Here is a 26,333-nt window from a genome sequence, read left to right on the forward strand (position 1 = left end):
AGTTCCATCCATGTTGTTGCAAATGACAGAATCTTATTCTTTTTTTGTGGCTGTATAGTACTCCAAGAAAATATTGTGTATGTGTGTGTGTGTGTGTGTCACATTTTCTATATCCTTTCATCTGTTGATGGACACTTAGGTTGCTTCCAAATCTTGTCTATTGTGAACAGTGCCACAACAAACATGAGATTGTAAATATCTCTTCAAAATACCAATTTCCTTTCTTTGGGGTAGATATCCAGCAGTGGGATTGCTGGATCATTTGGTAGCTCTATTTTTAGTTTCTTGAGGAACCTCCAAACTGTTCTTCATAGTAGTTTTACTAATTCACATTCCCACCTACCGTATATGAGGATTCCCATGTTTTCCCATCCTCACCAGCATTTGTTATTGCATAACATTTGGATAAAAGCCATTTTAACTGGGGTTAGGTGACATTTCATTGTAGTTTTGATTTGCATTTCTCTGATGATCAATGATGCTGAGCACCTTTTCATATACCTGTTTGCCATTTGTGTGTCTTCTTTTGAGAAATGTCTATTCAAATGTTTTGCCAATATTTTAATTGGATTATTAGATGTTTTCCTATAAAGATTTTTTGTTCGTTATATATTCTGGTTATTAGTCTCTTGTCAGATGAGTAGTTTGCAAATATTTTCTCCTATTCTGTGGGTTGTCTCTTCACTTTGTTGATTGTTTCTTTTGCTGTGCAGAAGCTTTTTAACTTGATATGATCCCATTTGTCCATTTTTGCTTTGGTTGTTTGTGCTTGTGGGGTATTACTCAAGAAATCTTTGCCGAGACCAATATCCTGGAGATTTTTCTCAAAGTTTTTTGGTAGTAGTTTCAGAGTTTGAAGTCTTAGATTCAAATCTTTAATCCATTTTGATTTGATTTTTGTATATTGTGAGAGATAGGAATCTAGTTTCATTGTTCTGCATATGGATATTTAGTTTTACCAGCACCATTTATTGAAGATTGTCTTTTCACCAGTGTTATGTTCTTGGCTCTTTTGTCAAAAATGAGTTCACTGTAGGTGTGTAGATTTGCTTCTAGGTTTTCTATTTTGTTCCATTGGTCTATGTATCTGATTTTATGTCAGTACCATTCTGATTTGGTTACGGTAGCTTTGTAGTATAATTTGAAGTCAGGTAATGTTATTCCTTCAGTTTTATTCTTTTTGCTCAGGTTTGCTTTGGCTATTCTGGGTATTTGGTGATTCTGTATAAATTTTGGGATTGGTTTTCCATTTCTGTGAAAAATGTCATTGGTATGTTGATAGGTATTGCATTGAATCTGTAGATTGCTTTGGTTAGTATGGACATTTTAACAATATTGATTCTTCCAATTCATGAGCATGGAATATCTTTCCATTTTTGGTGTCCTCTTCAATTTCTTTCATCAGTATTTTACAGTTTTCATTGTAGAGATTTTTCACTTGTTTGGTTAATTCCTAGGTATTTAGTTTTATGTGTGGTTACTGTAAATAGGATTTTTAAAATTTTCTTTTTCACATTGTCTACTGTTGGCATATAGAAATGCTGCTGATTTTTGTATGTTGATTTTTTATCCTGAAACATTGCTACATTTGTTTATCAGTTGTAATAGTTTTTCAGTGGAGTCTTTAGGTTTTTCCAAATATAAGATTGTATTATGTGCAAACAAGGATAATTTGACTTCTTCCTTTCCAATTTGGATGCCCTTTATATCTTTCTCTTGTTTAATTGCTCTAGCTAGGACTTCCAGTTCTATTTTGAGTGACAGTGGTGAAAGTAGGTATTCTTGTTGTATTCCAGGTCTTAGATGAAAGGCTTTCAGTTTTCCCCCATTCAGTATGATACTAGCTGTGAGTCTGTCATATATGGATTTTATTACATTGAGGTGTTTTGGCTATTTTTTTTAAATCAGGAAGGGATGTTGGGCTTCATCAAATATGTTTTCAGCATTAGTTGAAATGATCATGTTTTTTGTCCTTCATTCTGTTGATACAGGGTATCACATTGATTGATTTGCATATGTTGAACCATCCTTGCATCACAGGGATAAATCCTACTTTGTTGCTGAATTTGGTTTGTTGGAGTTTTGTTGAGGATTTTTACATCAATAGTAATCAGAGATATTGGCCTATAGTTTTCTTTTTTTGATGTGTCTTGGGGTTTAGTATCAGATTAATACTGGCCTTGTAGAATGGGTTTGTAAGTATTCTATCTTCCTCTATTTTTCAGAACAGTTTGAATAGGATTGGTGTTAGTTTTTTAAATGTTTGGTAGAATTCATCAGCAAAGTCATCGGTCCTGCACTTTTCTTTACTGGGAGACATTTTATTATGGCTTCGATCTTGTTCCTTGTTATTGGTCTGTTCGGGCTTTGGAATTCTTAATGGTTCAATTTTAGTAGGTTGTATGTATCTAGGAATTTATCCATTTCTTCTAGATTTTTCAATTTATTGGTATTTAGTTGTTCATATCAGCCACTCATGATCCTTTGAATTTCTGTGATATTAGTTGTAATGTCTCCTTTTTCATTTCTGATTTCATTTATTTGAGTCTTCTCTCTTGTCTTAGTCTGGCTAAAGGTTTGTCAATTGTGTTTTTCTTTTCAAAACAACAACTTTTTTTTTATTGATCTGTTGTCTTTTTTTTAATCATTTCAAATTCATTTATGTCTGCTCTGATCCTCATTATTTCTTTTCTCCTCTTAATTTTGCATTCAGCTTGCTCTTGCTTTTTAAATTCTTTAAGATGTATCATTAGATTATTTATTTTAAGTTTTTCTTCCTTTTTGATGTAGGCACTGATGGCTATAAAGTTTCCTCTTAGTACTGCTTTTGCTGTGTCCCATAGGTTTTGGTATGCTGTGTTTCCATGATCTTATTTCAAGGAATTTTTAAATTTTCTTTCTAATTTCTTCATTGACCCACTTATTCAGGAGCATACTGTTTAATTTTCGTCTGTTTGTGTAGTTTCCAAAATTTCTCTTGTTATTGATTTCTAGTTTTATTCCATTGTGGTCAGGGATGATGCTTGATATTTTTTCATTTTTTAAAAATGTTTAAAAATTTGTTTTGTGACATAACATGTGGTCTGTCCTTGAAAATGATCCATGTGCTGAGGAGAAGAATGTGTATTTTGCAGCCATCAGATAAAATGTTCCATTTTTTCTGAAGTGCAGATTAAGACCAATGTTTATTTGTTGATTTTCTGTCCGAAAGATCTATCCAATGCTGAAAGTGGGGAGTTGAAGTCTCCAGCTATTGTTGTATTTAGGTCTATCTTTCCCTTTAGCACTAATAATATTTGCTTTATATATCTGGGTACTCCAGTGTTTGGTGCATATATATTTACAATTGTAATATCCTCTTGCTGAATTGACCCCTTTGTCATTATATAATGACCTTCTTTGTCTTTTCCTACAATTTTTGTCTTAAAATCTATTTTGCCTAATATAAGCATAGCTACTCCTGTGGTTTTTTGGTTTCTGTTTACATGGAATATCTTTTTACATCCATTTATTTTTAATCTGTGTGTATCGTTATAGGTAACATGTGCTTCCTGTAGGCATCAGATCATTGGGTTTTGTTTTTTATCTATTCAGCCACTCTATGTCTTTTGATTGGAGAGTTTACTCCATATACATTTAATGTTATTGTTGATAAGTAAGGACTTACTCCTGTCATTTTGTTATTTTTCTCTCTCTCTCTTTTTTTGGCAGTCTACCCTTCCTTTTTTCCTTTCTTCCTGTCTTCCTTTTAGTGAAGGTGATTTTTTCTGGCAGTAGGCTTTAATTTCATGCTTTTTAAATTTTTTGTGTACCCGTTATATGTTTTTTTATCTGAAGCTACCATGAGGCTTGCAAATACTACCTTATAACCTGTTACTTTAAACTGATGACAACACTGATTGCATAAACAAACAAACACACAAAAAGAAAACTAATAAAAACTATACAGTTTAACTTTGTCACCCAACTTTTTAACTTTTTGTTGTTTCTCTTTATGTCTTATTTCATTCTCTGTATCTTGAAAATTCATTGTAGTCGTTATTATTTTTTGGTTCATTGTTTAATGTTTCTACTTAAGATAAAAGTAGTTTCCACACCATAATTACAGTGTTATTCTGGATTTTCTGTGGGCTATTACCAGTGAGTTTTGCACCTTCAAATGATTTATTATTGCTTATTGATGTCCTTTTCTTTCAGATTGAAGAACTCCCTTCAACATTTCTTGTAAGACAGGTCTGGTGTTGATGAAATCCCTCAGATTTTGCTTGTCTGGGAAGGTCTTTATTTCTCTTTCATGCTTGAAGGATATTTTTGCCAGATATACCATTTTAGGGTAAAAGTTTTCTTCCTTCAGCACTTTAAATACGTCATGCCACTCTCTCCTGACCTGTAAGATTTCCATTGAAAAGTCTGCTGCCAGATATATTGGAGCTCCATTGTATGTTATTTATTTTCTCTTACTGCTTTTAGGATTATTTGTTTATCTTTGACCTTTGAGAGTTTGATTCTTAAATGCCTTGAAGTAGCCTTCTTTGGGTTAAATCTGCTTGGTGCTCTATAACCTTCTTGTCTTTGAATGTTAATATCTTTCTCTAGGTTTGGGAAGTTCTCCAATATTATCCCTTTGAATAAACCTTCTACCCCTAACTATTTCTCAACCTCCTCTTTAAGGCCAGTAACTTTTAGATTTGCCCTCTTGAGACTGTTGTCTAGATCTTGAAAGCAGGTTTCATTGCTTTTTATTCTTTTTTTTTATTTTGTCTTCTCAGTGTGTTTTCAGACGAGATTGGGCGCGTTTGGGGTAGTATGGCCATAGACTCTCAGTGTGTTTTTGAATACCTGTCTTCAAGCTCATTAATTTTTTCTTCTTGACTAATTCTGCTCTTAAGAGACTCTAATGCATTCTTCATTACATCAATTGCAATTTTCAACTCTAGAACTTTTGCTTGATTCTTTTTAATTATTTCAATCTCTTTGTTAAATTTATCTGATAGAATTCTGAATTCCTTCTCTGTGTTATCTTGAATGTCTTTGAGTTTCCTCAAAACAGCTATTTTAAATTCTCTGTCTGAAAGATCATGTATCTATTTTTTTTCCAGGACTCGTCCCTGGTGCCTTATGTAGTTCATTTGGTGAGGTCATGTTTTCTTGGATGGTCTTGATGCTTGTAGATATTCATCAGTGTTTGGGCATTGAAGAGTTAGATATTGACTGTAGTCTTCACAGTCTGGGCCTGTTTGTATCTGTCCTTCTTAGGAAGACTTTCCAGGCATTTGAAGGGACTTGGGCCCCAAACCCACTAACACTGTGGTTTTTGCAGACTCATAGAGGTACTGCCTTGGATAAGATCTGGAAGAATTCTATGTATTACTAGGCAGAGGCTCTTCTTTCTCCTTTCTCTCAAAGAAACAGAGTCTGTCTTTCTGTGCTGAGCCACCTGTACCTGGGGGTGTGGTGATGCAAACATCCCTTTGGAAACCACCACTGGGATTGCGTTGGGTCAGACCTGAAGCCAGCTCAGCACTGTATCCTAATCTTCAGGGAAGTGAGCTCCCCCAGACCCTGGGCATGTCCAGAGTAGCTGTCTGGAAGCCAAGGATTAGAGTCAAAAACCTTAGCAGTTTACCTGATGTTCTAATTTACTGCAGCAAAGTTGGCACTCACACTTCATTACAAAGTCCTTCTTACTCTTTCTTCCCTTTTCCACAGGCAGAGGAGCCTCTCCCTGTGGCCACCACCACTTCTGGTCCACGAGGGTTCTTCTAGGTCACTGCCAATGTTTACTTAAAGCCCAAGGGCTCTTTTGTCAGCTTATGGTGAGTCCTGCCAGGCCTCAGACTCACCCTGTAGGGCAGTAGGCTCCCCTCTGGTCCAGGACAGATTCAGAAATGTTGTCCAAGAGCCTGGGCCTGGACTCAGAGACCCCATGTGCCTGCTTGTTTTTTCCTACTGTGGCCAAAGTGGTACCTTAGGTGCAAGGCAAAGGCCTCTTTATTTTTCCCTCTGCTGTTTTCAAACAGAAGAAGTTGTTCACCATAGCCACCACAGCTGGGACTGTGCTGGATGACCCTTGAAGCCAGCATTTCTTAGACCACAAGGCCCATGGTGTACTCCTGGTTATTGCTGCTGCTTATTTAGGCTCCAAGAGCTCTTTAGTCAGCAGGTGATGAATCCTGCCAGGACTGGATTCTTTCCTTCAAGGCAGTGGGTTCCCTTTTGGCCTAAGGTACATCTAGAAATGTCCAGGATTTAGGGCTTCACAACTTTGCCCAGTGCCCCATCCTACTATGGCTGAGCTGGCATCTAAGATGCAAGACAAAGTCCTCTTTACTCTTAACTCTCATCTCCTTAAATAGAAGGGAAAAGTTACTTTTGTTGTTGCGAATTGCACTTGCACTGCCTGGGGTTGGTGGAGGGATGGCATAGGCACTTCCTTAGCCATATCTGCTGGTGTCTCCCTAGGTCATGCGCCAATCTTGTCTACTGGCTCTAAGCCCAGCCTAGCACTAGGATTTGCCTAGGAATTGCAGTCCTTGTGTCCTAGACTGCCTTTCAGGTTTGCTGAGGATCCCAGAGCACTTCAGCCTGCAGTGCAGTGGTGAGGCTCGTTGAGAGACTCACATTCCATGGGTGATTCCCTTCTGGCTAGGCTGGTCCAAATGTCCCCTCAATGTGGGCACTGGCTGAACCCCACACAGCTTTATTGTCCACTCTGACAAAGCAGCACTGAGTTCAATGTAAAGTTCCTCAGTCACTGCTCTCTCCCTTCCTAAAATGCACAGATTTTCTATCTGTGCAGCATGGCTACTGCCATGGAATGGGAGAGGGCCAGCGCCCGTGATTCAAGACTTTCTCTTCCACCCTCCTCAGTGTCTATTTCAGCAGTAGGAAGTTAAAACCAGATACTGCAATTGTTCACTTGATTTTTTGTTCTTGTGACAGTGCTCTTCTGTGTGCAGATAGTTGTTAATATTCGGTGTTCCAGTGGGGAAGACAAATGGTGTAGGCTTATATTCTGCAATTTTGCTCTGTCCTTCATCTCTTATTCTTTTTATTGCATTATTGTATTAGTCTGTTCTCCTAATTAAGTCTCCTATTAGTATGTCTCCTAATAAAGACATACCTGAGGTTGTAATTTATGAAGGAAAGAGGTTTCATTGACTCACAGTTTCACATGGCTGGGGAGGCTTCACAATCATGGTGGAAGGTGAAGGAGGAGCAAAGTCACATCTTACATGGTGGCAGGCAAGAGGAAGTGCTGAGCCAAAGGGGGAAAAGCTCCTTATAAAACCATTAGATCTTGTGAGAACTCACTCACTATCATGAGAACAGCATGAGGGTAACTGCCCCCATGAGTAAATTACCTCCCAGCAGGTCCCTCCCATGACACATGAAGATTATGGGAACTAAAATTCAAGATGAGATTCGGGTGAGGACATAGCCAAACCCTATCAATTATGTACTTAAAAAATTCTATCATCCAGTTTAATACCCCTTCAGTAGCTATTTATATGTTATTAAGCCATTGATTTTAAATATTATATTTTCTATTTCTAGAATGCTATTTGATTCATTTTCACATTTGGTCAATTTTGATAATTATTCTTTTGTTCTAGTTCTTTCATCTTATTTATCACGTATGTATTATATTCTATACCTGACCATTTCAATATGTGAAATTTTTGTGAGTTTTATTCTTTTGTATTTTTATTTACTAATCCTTGTTAATGGCGGGATGTTTCCTTTCACATTCAGTAATTTATAATTTTGAATTTGTATTTCTTAGAGCTTCATCTGCTGGAATATTTGGAGGCCTGAGTTGAAAGTGTACTTTTACAGAGGGGATTTATATCTGCTTTTAATCTAAGCATTTATATCTGCCTGTATTACTAGAAACCCAGGACCACTTTATTCCACATTTTGGATGAGGATCTGGAGTTCATAGAGATTGTACAATTTTGCCTTAAACTTACCATATGAGTGTAGAATTGTGGTTAGGCATTCTTAGGGGGATTTACTTTTTTCACTCTATCTACAACCAAGACCTAGTTAGACATCCTTTCCCCTTCTGTGCAATGTGTTGTTGTTGTTGTTTTAATTTTCACTGAGGATGTTCTTTAGAAGTTTTAGAGTTTTGCAGGGGTCCCTCATTTAAGCTTTCAGCTTGCTTAGAAGTCAGACTGTCTTCTGCCTCACTGCCACTCGTACCTTGAATGGCTGGTTAAAGTCCAGGCACTAGTCTAGCATGGGTTGACAGACTCCCCGGAACAAATACTTGTTCCAAAGCTAACCCCCTGGGGTTCATACTTTCTGTCCTCCCCTTTCCCTCAGGCTGTGGGGAATTCTATTTCTTTCCCCTCTCAATCCTGAATTAAAATATTCTTTGGTTTGTTTTCAGAATGAACTGAAGTATGCTATATCAGGAAGGATTTTTCTGAAATCAAGTCCAAAATTTTGGAAAAGTGTAAGGGAATCAAATTAGTAATCAGAAATCTGGTTGAAAAACAGCATGAGAATGGGCAAATTTAGATTATTTCAAGAAATATTTTTAAGGAAGGGAAAAAATAAAATGTTAATGCCCCACATTGAAATATTTTCTTAAGAGCCAAATCGGTTTCCAGTTTCTCATTTCCTTCAAAATTGTGCTGTATATTTATAAACTATTTTTTTGTTTCCATTTTTTTCAGTATCTACATATCATGCCAGTCAGATTATAATTCAACGGCATTTCAATCATTCCATCTTGAAGATACAGTCAGATCACATTGATGTTCAGTGTTCCTCAAGCCTGCTTAATAATGTACTTATCTACTTTAGATTGGGTTAATTATATAATAGACTTTTATTAAAGAGTTTTGGCCAGGCTCAGTGGCTCATGCCTGTGATCCCAGCACTTTGGGAGGCTGACGTGGGTGGATCATTTGAGATTAGGAGTTCAAGACCAGCCTGGTCAACACGGTGAAACCCCCTCTCTACTAAACATACAAAAATTAGCTGGGCGTGGTGGTGCATGCCTTAATCTCAGCTACTTGGGAAGCTGAGGCAGGAGAATCGCTTGCACCCGGGAGACGGAGGTTGCAGTGAGCTGAGATCATGCCACAGCACTCCAGCCTGGGTGAGAGAGCAAGACTCCATCTCAAAAAAGAAAAAAAGAAAAGTAAGAGTTTTTACATTGTATGTTATTTTATAGTGATATTTCTATTTCAGGTTGAGATTGGAATCCCACATTAGAGATCACATTTAGTATAGGGCAACAAAATTGCTACCTTGACACTATTCAATTGAAAACACACACGGACACACACACACACACACACACACACACGACCTACTGATACTTGTTAGATTCTTGAGAGAAGAAGAAAATGAAAAAAAAAAAAAAAAAAAAAGAACTAACATTTGTGTAGCTTAAAAAGCATCATCTTTGGAATCTTCCTCGAGCTTCCTCAAGGCAGAATCAATCTTATCCTGCACTACTCACAAATTGTCCTAGTTTTTCATCCCGTGTTCTTCCCTCCCTCCACTTTTTGCCCTCGAAAGAATTTCTAAACATCTGTATTTTCAAAGTGCTTTGCCAGGCATTGGGGATACAATGGTGAAAAAATAGATGTGGCCTACATTTCCACTGAACTTACAGTTTATTATGGGAACTAGACAATTACATAAAATTATAATGTGGTATATGAGTGCTGTGATAAGGAAAATATAGATTGATGTGGAACATCCAGGAAAAACACTAAACTTCAGGGGTCAGGGATGTCTTTATAAATGCAATTATTTTAAGCTAAGATTCGAGATATAGTACATGTTCATGGTTCTTAAAGCATACTCTTTAGACCTACAGAATCACAGGGGAATTTGTTAGAAAGGGAAATTCTACGGCCTAATCTCAGGCGACTGAATCAGAAACTCTGGGGATGGGGCCCAGAAATATGTTTTTAAAACAGTTTCTCCAGGTGGTTCTTATTCATGCTGAAAATTAACTAGTGGTATATCTAGATGGCTAGATTAAGAGTGCTAGGAGTTAGATCCTGCCAGGCAGAGAGACCAGCCTTGGAGACCCCCTGTGGAAGAAAGCAATATGAAATGATTATGAAAGTGTTCAGGGGCCAGGCGTGGTGGCTCACGCCTGTAATCCCAGCACTTTGGGAGGCCAAGACGGGCGGATGACGAGGTCAGGAGATGGAGACCATCCTGGAATAACATGGTGAAACCCCGTCTCTACTAAAAATACAAAAAAATTAGCTGGGCGTGGTGGCGGGAGCCTGTAGTCCCAGCTTCTCGGGAGGCTGAGACAGGAGAATGGCGTGAACCCTGGAGGCAGAGCTTGCAGTGAGCTGAGATTGTGCCACTGCACTCCAGCCTAGGCGACAGAGCGAGACTCCGTCTCAAAAAAAAAAAAAAAAAAAAAAGAGTTCAGTATGCCTGGAGCATAGGGTATGAGGTTTGGAAGAGGGTTGTGATGGGCAAAGGATGGGACGGAGAGAAAAGCAGGGAGAAAACATCATCTGGGTTTCTGAAGCTATATTAAATTTTTTTTTGCTTTTTAATTTATTTTTCTTTTTAATTGCATGTCATAATTGTACATATTGAGGGGTACAGAGTGATATTTCGATACATGAAATATAGTATGTAATGATAGAGTAATTAGCATATCTATTACCTCAAACATTTGCCATTTATTTGTGTTGGGAACATTCAAAAATCCTCTCTTCCAGTATTTGAAAATACATAATCAATTATTGTTAACTGTCATCACCCTACTAAAGAATACTAGAACTTCTTTCTCCTATATAGCTGTAATTGTGTAGTCATTCACCAACTTCTCCCTATCCCCCTCTCCCTGCTCCCCTGCCCAGCCTCTCATAACCATAATGTTACTCTCTACTTCTATGGGTCCAACTTTTTTAGCTCACGCATATGTGAGAACATGTGGTATTTATCTTTCTGTGCCTGACTTATTTCACTTAACATAATATTCTCCAGGCTCATCCATGTTGCTGTGAATGACAAGATTTTATTCTTTTTTATGGCTACATTAAATTGTTTAGATTTCATTTATCATAAATATTTACAGACAGCCCCCAACTTACAATGATTTAATTTAACAATTTCTCGGCTTTAAAATGGTGTGAAACTGTCGCATTTTTGATATGCTTCAAATTTTGAATCTTGATCTTTTCCCAGGCTAGCAATATGCAGTATATGAGATAGTCAATGCTTTATCATAAAATAGGCTTTGTGTTAAATGATTTTGCCCAACTCTAGGTTAATGTAAGTCTTCTGAGCATATTTAAAGTAGGCTAGTCTAGGCTATGATGTTTGGTAGGTTACGTGTGTTTAAATGCATTTTCTTTTCTTTTTTTTTGCGATAGATTCTCACTCTGTCACCAAGGCTGGAGTGCAGTGGTGTGATCTCGGCTCACTGCAACCTCCACCTTCCTGGTTCAAGCAATTCCCCTGTCTCAGCCTCCTGAGTAGCTGGGATTACAGGTGCATGCCACCACGCCTGGCTAATTTTTTTGTATTTTTAGTAGAGACGGGGTTTCACCATGTTGGTCAGACTGGTCCTGAACTCCTGGCCTCAGGCAATCCACCTGCCTTGGCCTCCCAAAGTGCTGGGCTTACAAGCATGAGCCACTGCGCCTGGCCTAAATGCATTTTCAACTGAAGGGATACTCAGTTTATGGTGGCTTTATCAGGAGGTAACCCTATTGCAAGTCAAGGAGCATCTGTGTTTGTACATCTGTCTCTTCAAATAGAATGTGAATATATGAGGGCCAGGATGATATTTCCATACCTCAGAATATCCTTCAGCTACTCTTGGCCTATAATTGGTGTTTAATAAATGCATGCTGATTAAATGAGCTTCTTGCATAGTCACAAAAGCCTTGTGAGGTGGGCATTACTTCTCTTATTTTATACTTAAGGAGAGCTAAAGCTAAGAGAAGGTGACATACTCACATAAGAAAGTCAAATGGCTATTTATTTATTTATTTTTGAGACGGAGTCTCACTCTGTCACCCAGGTTGGAGTGCAGTGGCATGATCTTGGCTCACTGCAACCTTTGCTTCCTGAGTTCAAGCGATTCTCCTGCCTCAGCTTCATGAGTATTTGGGATTACAGGCACGTACCACCACGTGTGGCTAATTTTTGTATTTTTAGTAGAGATGGGGTTTCACCATGTTGGCCAGGCTGGTCTCGAACTCCTGACCTCAGGTGATCCATCCGCCTCAGCCTCCAAAGTGCTGGGATTACAGGCGTGAGCTACTGCACCTGGCCCAAATTTCTATTTAGAAGTAGAGGTGTTTTACAATCCCCAAGCCGATGGATTTTGCTTTTAGAATCTCTTCTTTATTCCACATTACCTTTCTGTTAGGGAGGGCTGAGATTACAGCAAATATGTATGAATATATTAAAATGTGAGCATTTTATTTTAACCTGTAAGCATTCCAAATGCAACCATGCTTTCTTTTTTCTTACTTTTTTTTTTTCCAGACAGAAAAGGGGAGTGCACTTCATGAAGCAGCTTTGTTTGGAAAGGTGGATGTTGTACGAGTTCTGTTAGAAACAGGTAACTATTGTGATTCTGCATGGAGCTTATCCTGACAGATACCATTTCTATTTTGGGAATAGACAAAGGAAAATGACACAGTTTTCTTCACAAATCACCCTCTTGCCTTTACTCTAAAATGCAGATATGTATTCATATTATGTAGAACTGAGTTTCAGTATTTAGATAACATTGATATCAACGTGCAACTTCTTTTATGCAATACATGTTTTAAGTACAAACCTCTTAGTTATTACAATTTTATGCATTTAAGTACTTTAGAGATGAACTACCAAAAGAAAAAGGAAATTTCTGCCTTCTGTAAGAGAGAGGAATTGATCCTTGAGAAATTGTCACAATTGCTTGATTTATTGAAGAACATAATAGTTTTTCTATGTTTTATATTGTGAACTACGGTAAACAGAGATTTGAGTTCCCTCTCTTTAAGGTAAATTGTCCTTCTAGTTAGTTCATTAACTGAGTAGCTATTGTTAGTAGGCTACAGAAACTTATTTTAAAGGGAACCTTTTAAAGGGAGTGCTTTGAAGGAACAATAAAGTTGGATTATTTATTTTCATATGTACATTCTGATTGAGATGAAATAAAACTAGAATTGCGGTCAGATTTGTTTTAAAGATCAAAAGGCATGGGTACAAATTCATGCTTGTAAACAACTGATGGAAATTTTTCATGTTATGGACTATAGTGTGTTTATTTGCCTCTGTAAAAATAAATGAAAAACATTGGCAGACTATTGTATTGTGATTGTATTTGTACACAATTTAACAAAGTTAAAATTTCATTTATATTTAACTTTGTCATGCAGTGTGGTGATATAACAAATGATTTGAGGAAACCACCTAAATATTAATATGTGCTTGTTACACATTCCTATGCAAATTTAGACATGTATTTAATAATCTTACAGTGAACTAACATTTGGGACCAGATCCTGTAAACTGGCTTTTTTCTTTTGGCAATTATGTGTTTGGAAAATTCATAAATTTTTTAGGGCAGTGAAAGCTATTTGCTATGTTAAAATAAGTTCTTTCTTACAATATATATTTCCACAACTAAAATAATAACAGGTGTTTTAGTTACACACTTCAATAAGTTTGCTCGTCAGGTGGATGATGAGTGTGACTGACAAATATAATCTTGCATAAATAAATATCATAGAGTATTTGACCTTGTATTTGAATAAATTCTATGTGGACAACAGTTCAATGTAATCATGCTTTTTCAACTTTGTGAATATTCAAGTGTTCTAAGACTGTTCTTATGTTACTTACATGGTACATGATTATAATTTACTAAATATTTTTACCATGTTATACAGAGAATATAAATCACATGACCATTATACTTTAGGAATTCACATTCTAAATCAATAATATTTTTCAGTGTGATAGTGTGCTATTAAGTAGTTATAACCCAAAAAGATATCATAGGGTCAGCCGGGTGTGGTGGCTCATGCCTGTAATCTCAGCACTTTGGAAGGCCAAGGCAGGCAGATCACGAGGTCAGGATATCGAGACTATCCTGGCTAACACAGTGAAACCCCGTCTCTACTAAAAATACAAAAAAAAAAAAAATTAGTTGGGCATGGTGATGGGCACCTGTAGTCCCAGCTACTCGGGAGGCTGAGGCAGGAGAATGGCGTGAACCTGGGAAGTGGAGCTTGCAGTGAGCTGAGATCACGCCACTGCACTCCAGCCTGGGTGACAGAGTGAGACTCCGTCTCAAAAAAAAAAAAAAAAAGATATCATAGGGTACTGAAAAACAATCTTAAGCACTGGGTCAGTGCCCTTTAAGAGTTAATTCATGATCGAGAATGTTCCTAATCTTTGGTAACAATAGGCCCCTGCCTTCTTTCTTGCTAAAATCTTGTGTGTGTGTGTGTGTGTGCGTGCTTTGCGTGTGTGTGTGTATGTGTGTGTGTAGAACTTAATTTTTTAAAAATCACTTGCAGTGCTTGGTCTGTATATGTTTGAAATTACAGCAGTTAGATACCGATAGTATCTTTTGAGGACACTTCAGTGGTGTATATCTAGCGAGTTTTTCTTTTTCTTTCAGGAATTGATGCCAACATAAAGGATAGCTTAGGTAGAACTGTCTTGGACATTCTGAAAGAACATCCATCTCAGAAATCTCTCCAGATTGCAACACTCTTACAAGGTAAACAGTATTGAATGATGGATGAGTTTGCCTTAAAGTTAAGATGAGATTAAAACTGTTACAGTTTTCTTTTGGATTTTGAGTTAGTGTTTACTTTTGAACAAACTTATTAGTTTTATTTTTTTCTGGTAGACTTTTAAACTAAATAATAATACCTTTTAATGTTTTATTTTTGTTTTTCAACTACTCAGTAAGTATTTTAAAGAAATTAAGGTATTTATTTACTCATTTGATAATATAAATATTTTTAAAATTCATATTTATGTAGTAAATATGTAGTTATGAGCCAGAAGTTAATAAGGCTATAAAGTAGTGATGAAAGTGTTATCTCACGTTTGAATAATACTTTCAGCATTTTCAGGGATTTGCTACTACTTTGGCTTCTATGACCCTATGAAGTAACATAAGTCAGATATTATTTTACTTTTGCACATAAGGGAAACTGAGGCTCTGAGAGATTTGATTTGTTCAAATTAATGTATCTTAAGTGGCAGAGCTTGTATCTAAATGTCAGATTATCAATAATAACAAAAATTGTATTTAGCCAAAAGAATACAGGTTATTTCCTTCCTAATCCAATGGTATAAAATAACTCAGGCTTACCAGCCTTAGTTTTTGGTAAAAGTCATTTAAGTGCATTTGTTGTTAGTGGCAGTCATTAGCTCTGTTGACAGTTTGACAACTGTCTAGGTACGACTTTTGTTATTTGCAGCTTGCATACTTCTCCACTTGAACTAAAACTTTTATAACAAAATTAAACTTAAATGCTTTCTCTTCCTGTTTGGTGATTAGGACTGACGTGTAGCATGTTACTTAAAAACCCCAGATGTTTTTTTCTCCTTTAGCTCCTACCCTGTTCAGCAGTGATTATCTCCTACACTTGTTATGGATTGGCTGCAAGTATGGTAGAGGAGGGTGGTGAGATAGGTTTTATTAGGTGTCAGTTGGGAAGCTGAAGAACAGCATTGTTTTGTAGGGAGATAAATGAATTAAAACTAAGTCAGGCAGGGAACATGTAGATACAATAGTCAACAAAGGCCAAGGAGGAGTAAAAAGAATAGATGCACCATATGCGGCCATTATGCTCTCTTCTCTGTTTCCAAAATATTTCAGGGAAGTTCACGCCGCTACAATTTTCTTATCAATAAAGAAGTTAATCGCAAGTCAAATGCATGCAGAGATGAATCAGAGAAAAATCCAGTCATAGCCTTTTATATAAATTAAAATTAAAATTAAATTGAATAAAAGCTAAAAAATAAGAGTGGCACATACTATTTCTTATCAGTCTTCTCCCTCTATGCACTTTGTATTTCATGTTAGACTTTTGACTCACTGAATTTTTTTTTTTTTGAGAGGAAGTTTCACTCTTGTTGCCCAGGCTGGAGTGCAGCGGTGCGATCTTGGCTCACTGCAACCTCTGCCTCCCAGGTTCAAGTGATTCAACTGCCTCAGTCTCCCAAGTAGCTGGGATTATAGGCACTTGCCACCATGTCTGGCTACTTTTTGTATTTTTAGTAGAGAGGGGGTTTTACCATGTTGGCCAGTCTGGTCTCGAACTCCTGAACTCAGGTGATCCAGCCACCTTGGCCTCTTAAAGTGCTGGGATTACAGGCATGAGCCACAGCACCCAGCCTCTCACTGAACATTTTTTTTCTTTTTGAGAGGGAGTCTCACTCTGTCGCCCAGTCTGGAGTGCAGTGGCACCCTCTGGGCTCACTGCAAGCTCCGCCTCCCGGGTTCACGCCATTCTCCTGCCTTAGCCTCCCGAGTAGCTTGGACTACAGGCACCCACCACCACGCCCAGCTACCTTTTTTGGTATTTTTAGTAGAGACGGGGTTTCACAATGTTAGCCAGGATGGTCTCGATCTCCTGACTTCGTGGGCCACCCGCCTTGGCCTCCCAAAGTGCTGGGATTACAGGCATGAGCTACCGTGCCCGGCTGCCTCTCGCTGAAACTGAAGCATGGGCTGGGTGCGGTGGCTCACGCCTGTAATCCCAGCACTTTGGGAGGCCGAGGTGGGCGGATCACGAGGTCTAGACCATCCTGGCTAACACGGTGAAACCCCATCTCTACTAAAAATACAAAAACTTAGCCAGGCGCGGTGGTGGGTGCCTGTAGTCCCAGCTACTTGGGAGGCTGAGGCAGGAGAATGGCGTGAACCCAGGAGGCAGAGGTTGCAGTGAGCCGAGATCGCACCACTGCACTCCAGCCTGAGCAACACAGTGAGACTCCGTCTCAAAAAACAAACAAACAAACAAAATAAACAAAACTGAAGCATGTGTGTAATATGTCTTCTGGGAAAAGCAAAATAAATGTCACCCACTAGAAAATGGGGTGTGACATAATCGTGGACTTTTTAAAAACATACTGCATTGGTTTATCTAAGATGAAATGTTATATGGGAGTAACTATCTTTGCTCTCCTAAATGGTCAAGACTAATTAGGTATGTTAATTTGTGATAGGGCATACAGGACATCTTTGAAGTTCTCTAATTACTGGCAAATTTCAGAACGTGAACACATCATCTCCGTTCTTTGCATTCCTGGAAATCCCTGGTAGAAATTATTTGAATGGTATGAGGACATACTTGTTTGGCATGAGAGTACAAATTTTCTTTATTAGATTTTAAGAAAAAGGTTCTTGAACAAAGAAGTATAAGCAAATGATCTGTATGAAAAGGGATCTGTTCATTTAATCTTTATACAGAGGCTACAAACTAGCCACTTGTGGGCTGAACTCTTTGGCAGATAGCACACATGCTTTGTTTATATCACATATTTTGAGCCCACATTGTGTTTCCATAAGAATTGAATTAGCAGTTAACATTTAAAAGTCTAGAATTTGGCCAGGCGCGGTGGCTCACGCCTGTAATTCCAGCACTTTGGGAGGCCGAGGTGGGCGGATTACGAGGTCAGGAGTTTGAGACCAGCCTGGCGAACATGGTGAAACCCCGTCTCTACTAAAAATACAAAAAAAATGAGCCGGGTGTGGTGGCACCTGTCTGTAGTCTCAGCCACTTCGAGGGGCTGAGGCAGGAGAATTATTTGAACCTGGGAGGCGGAGGTTGCAGTGAGTCGAGATTGCACCACTGCACTCCAGCCTGGGCGACAGAGCGAGACTCCATCTCAAACAACCAACCAACAAACCAAAAAGAAACAAAAAAACCCCTAGAATTTTACCTCAAACTCTGGGGTTTTGGTTTCTCTAAAAGAAGTTTTATTTCAAGGATGAACTTTAGATTGGTCATTTGTTCTCTGGTTAAACATGGTCTGTGAGGCTGAATATTGGTTAACATTTATTTCTACATTCAGATGCTGTTTTCTTTATGATTAAGAGAAAAGTGAGATGTTTTCTTGTCTTATATTTATCTGGCTTTGCCACCTATTAGCTGAGCGAACATGGACAAGTTAATAATACTCCTTCTTGTAATCTTTAAAATTTAGATAGTACACGTGTCATAGTTTTATAAGGATTAGATGAGTTAATTTATACAAAACACTTAGAACAATGCTGGGTCCATAGTAAGCAATATTTAAGTTTAAGCTGCTATTCCTAATATTATATCTGTATCAAAACTGGAAAAGTGAAAAATAGGCTGAGTATAGGACATTACTTCAAGAATAATGGCACCGAACATTATTTCTTTGTGGAAATAAAGTTAATATGCAAATTACGCTTCTCTTACAAGATTACAGCACCATTTTGAAATGAACTTATTCCATTTCATTCATTTATGTTACCTGGCTGGTTGTGGTATCCATCTGAATTTGACATTCCTGTTTTGGGGATTAAATCTATTCAAAGCATCTTTCAGACAGTTTAAAATCTTCAGATGGAAAATAAGGAGACCAAGGAGTTTATTGTATCTTCAACAGGTGAATTTATTTTTAAGGAAAGAATGTTTTAAGTTTAGGGTTTAGAAGAAAGGGGTTCAAGAGTTTCTCCCAAATAATCTAGTGTCTTTTTTTAATTAAAACTTTAAGTAAATAGCTCATCGTGGAGTTCTTTTGATATGTTTGGTTTTTTGAAGTTCTTTTGAAAACTTGGGATATATTTAGGATATGAGAAAATAAATGAAAAACTGATCACCAGAAGTAAAACATAAAATTTATTGATTTTAGAATAAATGAATTCAAGTATGTAATCTCAAAAATGTATACACACAGAGTATTTAGAAGGCATGGGAAGATCTACAGTCCTTGAAGAGCCTGTACAGGAAGATGCAACACAAGAAACACGCATTTCATCTCCTGTTGAGTCTCCTTCCCAAAAGACCAAAAGTGAGTACCTAATTATAAAGCCCTGGAAACTATACTAGACTTGTATGTACAGTTGTGAAAATTTCAAGTCTAATAGGTTATATCCTATACTCTATATTTCACCCATTTATAAGAGCTCCTATTACTGATTAGGGCTTCTCAGCCCTGAGATACAGTAGTGAGCAAAGCAGAAAACTATCCCTGCTGTAATGAAGTTTATCTGGAGTATGTATTTCTTAAATGTGTTTTTTTCTTAAGTGTGTTTTTCCCCAGCTTTATTGAGTATACTTGGCAAATAAAAATTGTATATATTTACAGTGTGCAACTTGATATATACTTTGTGGAATAATTGCCAAAATCAAGCTAATTAACATAGCCATCATCTCACATAGTATTTTTTTTTTTTTTTGGAAAGAACACTTAAGATCAACTCTCTTAGCAAGTTTCAGGTGTACAATAGAATATTATTAACTGTACTCACCATGATGTATTTTAAATCTCCAGAATTTATTAATCCCCCATAACTGAACCTTTGTACCCTTTGATCAACACTTTCCCATCTCCTCCACTCCCCAGCCCCTGGCATTCACCATTCTACTCTCTGTTTTATGACTTTGACTTTTTTTAGATTCCACATGTGAGATCATGCAGTATTTGTCTTTCTGTCCCTGGTTCATCTCACTTAGCATAATGTCCTCTAGGTTCATCCATGTTGCTACAAATGGCAGGATCTCCTTCTTTTTTAAGGCTGAATAATAGTCCATTGTTTGTGTAGTGTGTATATAAATGTATACACACATTGCATTTTCTTTATCCATTCATCTGACAGTGGATACTTCAGTTGTTTTCATGTCTTGGCTGTTCTGAAGAATGCTGCAATGAACAGAAGGGTGCAGATATCTCTCCAAGATACTGGTTTCATTTCCTTTGAATAAGCACCCCAAAGTGGGATTACTGAATCATATGGTAATTCTATTTTTAATTTTTTGAGGAATCTCCATACTGCTTTCCATAGTGCCTTTACCATTTTACATTCCCACTGACAGCATACAGGGTTCCCTTTCTCCACATCCTCAGAAACACCTCCTATCTTTTGTCTTTTTGAGAATAGCCATTCTAATAGATGGGAGGTGATACCCCATTGTGGCTTTGATTTACATTTGCCTGATTATTAGTGATATTGAGCACCTTTTCATATACCTTGGGTCGTTTATGTGCCTTTTTTGAAGAAATGTCTATTCGAGTCCTTAGCCCATTTTAAAATTTGGTTATTTGTGTTTTTGCTATTGAGTTATGTGAATTCCTTATGTATTTTGCGTATTAACCCCTTACCAGATCTATGGTTTGCTAATATTTTCTCCCATTCCTTAAGTTATCTTTGTAGTGTGTTGATTGTTTCATTTGCAGTGCAGAAGCTTTTTAGTTTGATCCAATCCTACGTGTTCATTTTTGCTTTTGTTCATATCCAAGAAATCATTGTCCAAACCAATATCAAGTTTTTTCCCTATGTTTTCTTCTAGGAGTTTCATATTTTCAGGTCTTAATGTTCCAGTCTTTATACCATTTGCGTTGATTTTTACATAGGAGATGAGATAAGGGTCATATTTCATTCTTTTGCATGTGGATATCCACTTTCCCAACACTATTTATTGAAGAGACCATCTTTTCCACATTTTGTGTTCTTCGAACCCTTGTGAAGAGCTACAGTAATCAAAACAGTATGATACAGGCATGGAAACAGACATATATACCAATAAAACAGAATACAGTCCAGAAATAAATCCATGCATCTATAGTCAGCTGATGTTAAATATGTTTTTATGTCAGAATAAAAATATTAAAATCTGGATTGTAACTGCTGGAAATTTTTTTCAGAATAAATTACAGGTATAAGGTACCTTTCTGAGACTGTTTAAAAATGTGCATATTTTCATGTAATCTACAAAATCTTCATGTTTGACAGATGATGCATATTATTTATCTGTTTCTTTTGTGTTTTTACTTTATATCATATACCATAATTCTTAAGGTACTGATTACCTATGTTATTATTTGTTTAAATAACTTGTACTATTTCTGTTTATTGAACCTAGGAAGAAGTTTCTCAGCACCATTTCAAATTTGCTAATGAATTCTGTCAGTGAAGTAAAATACCAATGAAAGATTATGGAAATTAAATCCTATAATAAGTGAAGCTTTGGGAATTGTAATTCCAGATGCTTTTATGTACTATGTATACATAACCTTACAATAATTATTTCTATTTTGAAAAAGAATAAAAATAGGCAAAATTATAATCTCTTTTGTCCATTAATATTGTTGTACTAATTATGGTTGAGCACCTTGTTTTCAGCAGAATAGTGTCTGACTGCTTAATCTTGTTATATTTTGGGTTCTATCACCGTAGCAGTCATATTTTTATTGCTTAACATGAAGTTTTAACAATAGCCTTTCTTGAAACTTCTGAAAAAATTATTCTCATAGGTGAAACCGTCACTGGAGAATTATCAAAACTCTTGGATGAGATAAAACTCTGTCAAGAAAAGGATTATTCGTTTGAAGACTTGTGCCACACAATATCAGACCACTACTTAGATAATCTGAGCAAGATTTCAGAGGAAGAACTTGGGAAAAATGGAAGCCAGAGTGTAGTAAGTAAGGCGGGGGGAATGAAGATAATGTGTCTGTCTTTGCCAGTTCAGTATGTACACTTAAGAGGCATGGGATGTGGTGCATTATCAGAATCCACCACTCTAAGATGCCGGTTTCCTTAGTGCTCTTTTCCTGACGTTCTTTGGGGTTTTACTCTCAGTGCATGTGTAGGGGAAGGAGTGCTTTGACAGATCACTTCATGATCTCTCTACTGTTAGACTCTTTCTTAAACACATGGATTTTTAGTATTTGTTGTTGTTGTTGTATTCCTTTAGTTTTACTGGGCATAATGATGTTGGTTCCCAAAAATAGACAAAAACCCTTTCGACTGTCTTCCCCATTTTCTCTATGAACTCAGACTAACAGAGCAGAGCCACACGTATAGTTTCCTCACGTCCTCCTGAAGTCATAGTAGGAGAGAAATGTGGAAAGTTCAGTCTGCATATTTTTATAATATTATGCAAATCCCAAGAGGTTTCTCTTCGATAAGCTCAGAATCTTAAGCATGAGTTAATTCCTGTGACAACCCCTTATGATAGTGTTCTTTGAAAATATTGTCATATAAAATATTAAAGGTTATATGAGGCAGAAAAGCAGATGATATAGTTGAGTAAGAGCAAGTATTTCTATTTATTAGGAGTAAGAGTTTACAAAGAAGAAAGAGGGGAGATAAGATTAGAAGGATAGAATGAGGTCAGGCCATGGGTAATTCTCACTCATTTGGATTTTTATATGAACACAAAAGCAAGAAAAACTATAGAGAATAAATCAGTTTAATATTAAGATTTTTAAACCTACTTTTTGTCCTATAGAGGAAGGACGTACAGTATGTACTGGTATTAAAGGAAATACATTATTCTGATAAGAAATCCTTAGTCACTTTTAGAACTTAATTTGTTACAGATATATCATACTTTATTCAAAAGCCAGTAATAGAGTGAACTGTGTTAAGTATGTCATATTATTTGTGAAAACTAAAAAAAAACTTGCTAAGTATAGTGACTGTCCATTATGAGAACATTTACTTAATTTAGTTATTTAAAGTAAGCTGTGGCACTGTTTCCTGGGATAGCACTTGCTAATCTAGTTCCATGGTTAGTCCTACCTCCTTGGCCTGCTTTTTTTGTTTCATTTTGTTTTTGTGCTTCACTGTCTTTTGTAAAAACATCCTATTATTGGCCCCAATAAAAATTCTTTATGAATAACTATGAACAGTTGTATATGTACTGAAGTAAATACCTGTAGGTTTTACCAAATGAAATTTTTATATTAATGAAATATTTGTAATAGTAACTTTAATGTTGGGACAAAATCCTCTGTTAAAACATCTGAAACAGGTGTATGCTATCTCCAGATTACCAATCAGTTACATTTTAATATTTCCTTGAAAGTTAGAACTTAAAACATATTTGTTCTATATAAACAATATATAGGATTTACATTTTTAGATCCATCCTCAAAGATTTATGTAAACTGGCAGCTTCTGGCCTTCTACTTGTAAAACCACAGATATTCTGAAAGCCCTAATTTTTTAGACCAGGGTTTCCGAACTTTTTTGTTGTACATACCATTAGTAAACAAATTTTGAGCAAATATCCCTGATTATTTGTAAATTATATATAGACTACATTTCTAGTAATATGTGATGTAAATTATGAGACTTACACAACAAAAGAAATTCAAATTGAGGAAGGTAGAGAATAAGTGTAAAACAGAAGCTCTAATTATTTTTCGTTTACTCAATGTATATCTTGTATGCCCTGGGGTCTGTATGTGATACTTGGAGACCATGATTCAAGCTCCATTTTTCGGGAAGTGACGGCAAAGGCTTTTGACTTTGAGAGAGTGACAATAGTTTGGGGAAAAGATGTTCAATTTTTTTTTTTTTGTAAGCCAAAGACTGTATTGTGATAGTGGCAAGAAAGAAATTAATGCTCATAAATTGAGCATTAAGGTTTTGAAATCTGAGCTCATGCTTTTCAAACACCACTCTTCATTCCTGTGACAGACCTTTACAATAGTGTTCTTTGAAAATATTTCCCTATAAAATATTAAAGATTATGTGGAGGGAGAAAAGCAGATGATATATATGAGTAAGAGCAAATAATTCTGTTTATTTGGAAGAATAGAGTTTATAAAGGGGAAAGATAAGAGATAAGACTAGAAGTCTAGTTTGAGGTCAGGTCGTGGATAATTATGAATGTCAGGCTAAGAATTTTGGTATTTATTTTTTTAAGAAATAAGAAAAATGTAGAGGATTTTGGGCAGATAAAAGACATCATTGGAACTGAGCTTTCAGAAGATGAATCTGATAGAAACCTGTTAGCGAATGTTTAAAAAGTAATCAAATTACTTTGACCCTTTTCTGTAGCCTGTGTTTTATTTGAATTCATTCCATGTTTTGTTGAATATTTGTTTCTATTCATCAAAAAAGGTTTTTTCCAGAATATTGCTTCAATTATACTCTTACATGATGCAAAAAGTTTAGTTAAGTACAGGTCACCTAATATAGGTCACCTAATGCAGATGGTTCTTACCGTGTTTTGAGTTGTGGGATTTATAATAGATATGGTTCTTGACTTCAAGTGATTCAAAACACCTATCCTAAGGAGACTTCAGTTACAGTGTGTAGACTATAACTGGAGACTAACATATAAAACACTGAATAAATAAGAACTGACGCTCAGTTTTTGCTATTTGCTACTCTAATGCTTTACATGATTTAAGGCATGTATTAAGTAATCCTAACAATATGGATTTAGAAAATGACTTAGCTGCCAAGTGGCAGAGTGAGGATTCAAACTCTGAGCCAGTGTTTTTAATTCTCAGCCACATTTCTTATAGTATGCTACCTTGTGGCCAAAGGAATTTTTAAAAGGGAGAGACCAGTGAATATTTACAGATACTCATTGAAGTCTTTGTGGAGGTAGGGAGAGACTGAGCTGTGTCCTGGTGAAAGGGGAGCTGTGCTTTTGACTTTTGTTGGGACAAATGATTGAGAAAGGATTCCAGCCTGAAGAAACAGTAAGTGCAAAAGCACAGAGATGAGAATTAGTGCATAATTTGAGAATGATTTACGATGAGAGTTTGTTTTGGAAAGTAGTAGGAAATAAAGTTGGATAAGTAATGATAATACCTCAATTTATGGAACACTTTACTTGTATTACCTGATTTAATCCTCATAATGACCCTATGAAAAGGATAGTATTATTTCTCCATACAGGGAGCTTTTATGACTTTCCCAGTTTCATGTGGTAATTACAGAGCCAAGAACACAGACATTCTGGAGCTGGAGCCATAACCCTTTGCCACTCAACTCTATTGTCAGAGAACAAAGGCAGCTAAGTAGATTGGGAGGCTAGTCAGAAGTTTAAAATTGATCCTGAGAATAAATTCTTGTGTAGGAGAGTTCTCCTGAAAGTGACATTTTTGGAAAATAAAAGTGGTAGTTTTATGTTGCTTGATCTGGGGAGAGGCTCAAACAATGCTTCTCAGCCATAGTTGTACATTAGATTTACCTAGAGAGGCTCTAAAAAATAAATACTGATGCCCTCAGGTACCAGTCCAGACCAACTAAATCAAAATAAGTTTGGGTAGCTCTGAGCATTGCTCTTGGAAAAGCTTCTCAGGTCTAACATCCATACTACTGGTCTGGGGAGCCAAAAATCAGCCAAGATCTTACTGAGGTAATTCAGGTCTGAGATGATGAGTCAGAACTGAGGTCTTGAAAACACCACAAAACTAGAATTTTTTGAGATAGAACAAATCTCGTAGATCTTAATGTCCAGCCTACTGCTCCAATTCCCCAGTGTAAGAGCTTCTAAAAGTCTCTTGAATTAGGGATTATCTATGCTATAACAAATTAGTGTAGATTGGGTGGCTTGAAAAAAAAAAAACAGCATTTATTTCTCACAGTTCTGGAGTCTGAGAAGCCCAAGATCAAGGTACCCAGCAGAGCTGGTAGCTGGTGAGGGCCTGCTTCCTGGTTTGCAGAGGGCTGTCTTCTGGTTGTATATTCATGTGGCAAAGAACAGAGGGGAAAAAAGCAGGTTCTCCTGATGTGTGTGTGTGTGTGTGTGTGTGTGTTTTTGAGACGGAGTTGTGCTCTGTCACCAGGCTGGAGTGCAGTGGCACAATCTCAGCTCACTGCAACCTCCGCCTCCCAAGTTCAAGCGATTCCCCTGCCTCAGCCTCCCAAGTCGCTGGGACTACAGGCATGTGCCACCACACCTGGCTAATTTTTTGTATTTTAGTAGACACGGGGTTTCACCGTGTTGGCCAGGATGGTCTCGATCTCCTGACCTTGTGATCCGCCTGCCTTGGCTTCCCAAAGTGCTGGGATTACAGGCGTGAGCCACTGCGCCCAGCCCTCCCGATGTTCTTTTATATGAACACTAGCACATCATAAGGGGTTATCATCTGATGACCTCCCAATACCCCCTCCCTAATACCATCACATTGGGGGTTAGGATTTCAACATATGGACTTGGGGGGTCACCAACATGAGGTTCATAGCAAGGAGGCTTTCAGTTTATCATCAAGGAAAATCCAAACTGCAGTCAAACCACAGTCCTCAATTATAACATTTCTATGTTATATTGGAATGTTAAATGTGGAAAACATTTCTGTATGTCTGTTATTTATATTAGTGGTTAAATGATGAGCATTTGGGTTCAGTTAAAATTTAA

General features: G+C 37.0%; 1 protein-coding gene across 14 annotated transcripts in view; it reads left to right on the top strand.

Moving 5' to 3' along the window:
• Positions 1-26,333, top strand: part of ANKS1B (ankyrin repeat and sterile alpha motif domain containing 1B) — a 1,250,661-nt gene that overhangs the window by 193,334 nt on the left and 1,030,994 nt on the right. For all 14 annotated transcript variants that reach the window (XM_030819772.1, XM_030819768.1, XM_030819762.1 and 11 more), the window contains exons 5-8: positions 12,499-12,574; positions 14,630-14,731; positions 18,901-19,014; positions 21,478-21,644. In XM_030819772.1, coding sequence (XP_030675632.1) covers positions 12,499-12,574; positions 14,630-14,731; positions 18,901-19,014; positions 21,478-21,644 — 459 coding nt within the window. The remainder of the gene's footprint in view (positions 1-12,498; positions 12,575-14,629; positions 14,732-18,900; positions 19,015-21,477; positions 21,645-26,333) is intronic.

The sequence above is a fragment of the Nomascus leucogenys genome, chromosome 10, assembly GCF_006542625.1.
Source record: "Nomascus leucogenys isolate Asia chromosome 10, Asia_NLE_v1, whole genome shotgun sequence".
Lineage (NCBI taxonomy): Eukaryota > Metazoa > Chordata > Mammalia > Primates > Hylobatidae > Nomascus > Nomascus leucogenys.